We start from the raw sequence: 4,478 nt of genomic DNA, 5'->3' as shown, positions 1-4,478 counted from the left end.
AGATCTCTGTGCTTCTATTACAAAATGTTAAGACCTCAAACAGAAACAGTGAGCCATTTTCACAGCCACATGACACACAGATTAATAGATAGGAATGTAGCAGAAGCACATAAATGCTTTCTAAACTTCTGCATAGAATTGATTCAGCCAGAATTGTATTATACCCACAGTTCCTTAACATCATTTGCCTCTGTTGTGCACGGGGCCTAGGAAAGAAGAGCAACAGTTGGTCTTGCTCTCAACCCCTGAGAAGCAATGGAGAGCCCACTTTCCCCCAGGGAGCAGGTGTAGCTGTCACTTCCCTGGCAGCCTCTCCCAGCTGAAGAGTTATTGCCCCAGCTGTTCGGCTGACAGCAGTCTCCACTGGCCATGGTCATTGTATGTGGATCTCACCTTCTAAAGGTTTCCTCCCAGGGGAGCTGACGTGAGGGCTGCTGAACTGCAGCATTACAGCTCTCTCTGCTAAGAGACCAGCTGACATTTACCTTTATGTGACCTCCGTGGGCTACAAACTGCACACTCAACCGCAGTTGCTCAACCATGCTGACATATAGAATTTCTAACTTTTGCTTTTCCTTACAGTGTAAAGAGCTTTAAAGACCACAGCTTTAAACCACAGAACTCTGAAAAACAAAAACAGGATGTCTGCATCTAAAGCTGGTGCTGTGTGCATTTTTCCTGAGGCTATGCTATCTGGTATAATCTTTCAATAGGGTCTATTGGCCCAAGTCTCTTTCCTGCTGGAGAGTTAACTCTGGTGTGTATGACAGAAGATATTTTCATGGCAAAGGGTTGTTGTCGTCATAATCTGCGTAACAATAGGACCACCTGGAAATAAAAAGGTTTAAAGTTGTGTTCTGTGGTCTCCTTTCCTCTTGTTAAGCTTTCGTGCAGCCAGGAAGAGAGCAATGATGTTGCCCCTCAGCCTCCTTTTCTCCAAACCAGAGAAGCCTGAAATCCATAGCTGCTACTCATAGGATGTTCCAGCCCTTTCACTAGCTTTGTTACCCTCCTCTGGACACATTCAAGGACCTTCTCATCCCTGCTTGTCAGTTAACCCATATACTCATCCCCAAAGGCTGTGTCAATCAGCACAGCACAACCATAATTTCTGCTTTGAATCAGACATTGGGTGTGGCTGGTTTTAAATGCTCAGATTAGGAAGAAGGATCAAAAATCCAAAGTTTGTGTCTGTTCTCATTCTGCTGTGTATTTGTCCTCCTTTCTTCCTTTTATCACTTAACACATTCATGCACACTTCGAGAGGTTTTGTTTGCATTTTTATTGCTTATGGTCACAGTTCAAGAATTAGCAATCTTACAGTTTACTCATTTTACAGCATCAGCTCTTTTCCTCAAGGCCTTGTGCTAGGCTGCAAGAGACACATAAAACAGGCATGCCAACAATAGATAGAAGACAATACTTAATAGCAGCAATAAAAAAGCAGAAATCAAAGCCTGCCACTTGCTTAATCAGGACGGTATGGAGTAATCTCTTGCATCTTTCATTAGTAAACAATCTGTTACAGAGATACAGGAATTTTCTATGTTTTATTTTTACATCAGGCCTAATCCTATACCAGGTCCTCTGTTCTTCTGTCAGCACATCTCTGTGCATACAACAGTAAATTAGGAAGAGAGGAGGGCTTTAAACATAACATCATGGAGAAAGAACTGGCACTAAGCACTATGATGAATCAAGTCAGATGGCAAATTAGATAGGTAAAGACATCAGGCAATAAGTTAGTCTAAGCAATTACTGTCAAAAACAGAATTGCTAATCTACTGATTGAAATTAATATATTTATTTAATTGTTCAGATTTGATCAATCACTAACAACATCTTTCTTATACAACTGTGGACATCTAAGAAGCAATCAGCATAGAAAAAACAAACCAACCAACTAACTAACCCCACATTGCTCCACACAGGTCAAGCAACCACATGAGATTTTTACACCTGAGAGTCTGGGCCAGAAATATTCAGTAAGAACTTCAGACAGCCACAGAATTAATATATATTGAAGATCATGCTTTCATTCTCTAGCTCAGGAGGTTACATTTTTACACATTTTTGCCCAGATCACTGAAAACAAATATCATCCCAACTACCTAAAGGTTCCATTATTTCTACAGAAGGATAACTGAAGCTAAATTTGCAAGCTTGATATTTAGTTTTGTTTTTATTGACACCTTCCACCTTCTACCAGGACAGCACACCTTCTTCTAAGCTTGCATGGATCACTAACATCTGAAATCCAACACTGGATGTATCAAACAACTGAAATATGGTTGAATTGGTTTGCTTTCACTCAAGACTCAATCAACTCTTACATGAAAACCATGTTTTCATTTATTTTGCAAAGTGAGAAGATTCATTGCATACATGTACACACCTTTGGCTGAATTCTATTCTTGGAAGAATTTTTGTCTAGTTCATCGACTGCATTGTTATTCTAGGATGAAGATTTGTTGCACCAGTTATCAAATGCATGTTATTCCCAGATGAGATAAAACCACTTTCCATTATGTAGTTCACTCCAAAGAGGGGAGAGAAGGAAAAATATAACTCTAACTGGTACATAACTTCAGATGACATTTCATGCTCTATGTGAACAAACAGAATAATTGTTTATCCCAACCAGGTAAACAAGAAAACAGAAGTGGAATTTATAACAGGAAAAAAAACTAATTCACATCACAGGTTCCAAGGCACACTAGTGTAAGGAATACACCAAGTGCAAAGCAACAGCCGTGCCTTTTTGGAAAGCTCACATGCCAAAGCAAGTATAGCACACATGAAGACTTACCTGCTTATACTTCTGCTAAAAGACAATACAAATAATCATGCTAAGTATATCTAATATTGATGTAGAAGACATGCATATCAGGCAAATATGGTGTTGATATCTTATTGCTTGCATTAGAAATGGCAGCTGAAAACCAAGATCCTTAAATACATCATGTTCTGTGCTTCTCCAATGAGGTTCACAAACTGGGTAATGAGGCAATACCATTCTACTCAAGAATCAGGACAGTTCTTACACTCTCAGTGGAATTACACACACAAAGTAAGATTATCAGTGATAAAGACTGGCATGCTTGACTTTAGAAGCATAAAACTAGATGAAATGTTTTTGTTTTGTTTTTACATAGCATCTTTTAACTTGATATTACACCCATAACTTTTGACCTTGTGTTTTCTGTACATATGAAGTCACTACAAATATTCAGAAGCTAAAATGTATACATCCATTATACATAGTGGGTCTTAGAATTCAATGACCATTAATTTAGCAATATTTAGTTGCAAGATCATTTTGTTTATGTACACCTGACATCCACATCAAAAGGAATTAATGAACTGATAGTATATTACTTTAATCTGTCCAGCACATTCAAATACTTCCCCATATTTTAAATGTTTTTTTTCATTTATATACTTGTTTAGCTCTCTACTGTTCCATTTCTGCTTTCCACAGAAGAGAAAAATGCATTTCAAATTATGATATGAGCTAGAAATGCAGGTACCACTTGCAAGGTGCACTCTATAGAATGTCATAAAGTAACAACATTTTTCATGCAGTAAACAGTAAAAATGAGTTTAGAACTGTTTCTTTCCAAATACCAAATCCTGAGATTGCACCATGTTGGTTTAAAAAAAAACCCAGAACAACCCACACACAAAACAAAAAACAAACAAAAAAAACCCAAAAACAAAACCAAAAACACCACAAAACAATTTGAATGAAACAATTTTAAATTGTTCTATCCCCTAATACAGATTTTCTGTCCTAGTCAGTCTAGACACCTTCAGCATATCTCCTTAATAATTTTTCTTCCCTGTTCTTGGAACTTAATTTCTTTACAAATCTACCTTCTTAATCAAAATATTACACATGATGTAGCCTTTCTGTTTTCAGGCTGTATCTATAAACTACTATTTTATTTATGTTTCCAAACAATTCATACATTATTCATATCAGGAGGACTTTAGAGCTTAAATGGATTCAGAATTCTACCAAGTATAACCTACCTGTAAAACTCAATCTCAGAAACCCCATCAGCTGCCTTAAAGAGTAAAATAAACCCACTGAGACTGAAAGCCACCCTTCACAGAGCAATGCTTCCCTTTCCAAGTGCCAGCTACTTCCATTAGACTCAAAGCCAAAGCTGGATTTTGTAGAAATGTTCACATATAGTTAAATAAGATCAAACTCATAATCACTTCAAGTGCAGCCAAAGAACGTTTCCATCCAGTGACAAGTCTCCCTCACCATTAACGAGCATTTATATTATCAATTAAAGAGTTGTTGTCCCACTTACTGTGCCATGTCAGATACAGCTGGCAGAGGTGACTCTTCTGATATAAGGTCAGTGTCATCAGTGAAGCTGTTGGCCCGTGACATTTCTTGGGTATTCCCTTCTAAATGTCTTTTCACTGCACAAATGATTCAAACAAATCAAATGCATTAGGGA

The 4,478-nt window shown here is 37.7% G+C and overlaps 1 protein-coding gene across 1 annotated transcript in view; it reads right to left on the bottom strand.

Annotated features, from left to right (window-relative positions):
• Positions 1 to 4,321: 4,321 nt before the first annotated feature.
• KCNQ1 (potassium voltage-gated channel, KQT-like subfamily, member 1) overlaps positions 4,322 to 4,478 on the bottom strand; it is a gene marked incomplete at its 5' end in the record, with an annotated part of 45,418 nt that continues 45,261 nt past the window's right edge. Inside the window, one exon of the mRNA XM_008941189.1 lies at positions 4,322 to 4,440. Within this exon, the coding sequence (XP_008939437.1) occupies positions 4,322 to 4,440 (119 nt within the window). The remainder of the gene's footprint in view (positions 4,441 to 4,478) is intronic.

The sequence above is a fragment of the Merops nubicus genome, unplaced genomic scaffold (assembly GCF_000691845.1).
Source record: "Merops nubicus isolate BGI_N331 unplaced genomic scaffold, ASM69184v1 scaffold835, whole genome shotgun sequence".
NCBI classification, from domain to species: Eukaryota; Metazoa; Chordata; class Aves; order Coraciiformes; family Meropidae; genus Merops; species Merops nubicus.
This window is presented reverse-complemented; position numbering and strand designations above follow the sequence as displayed.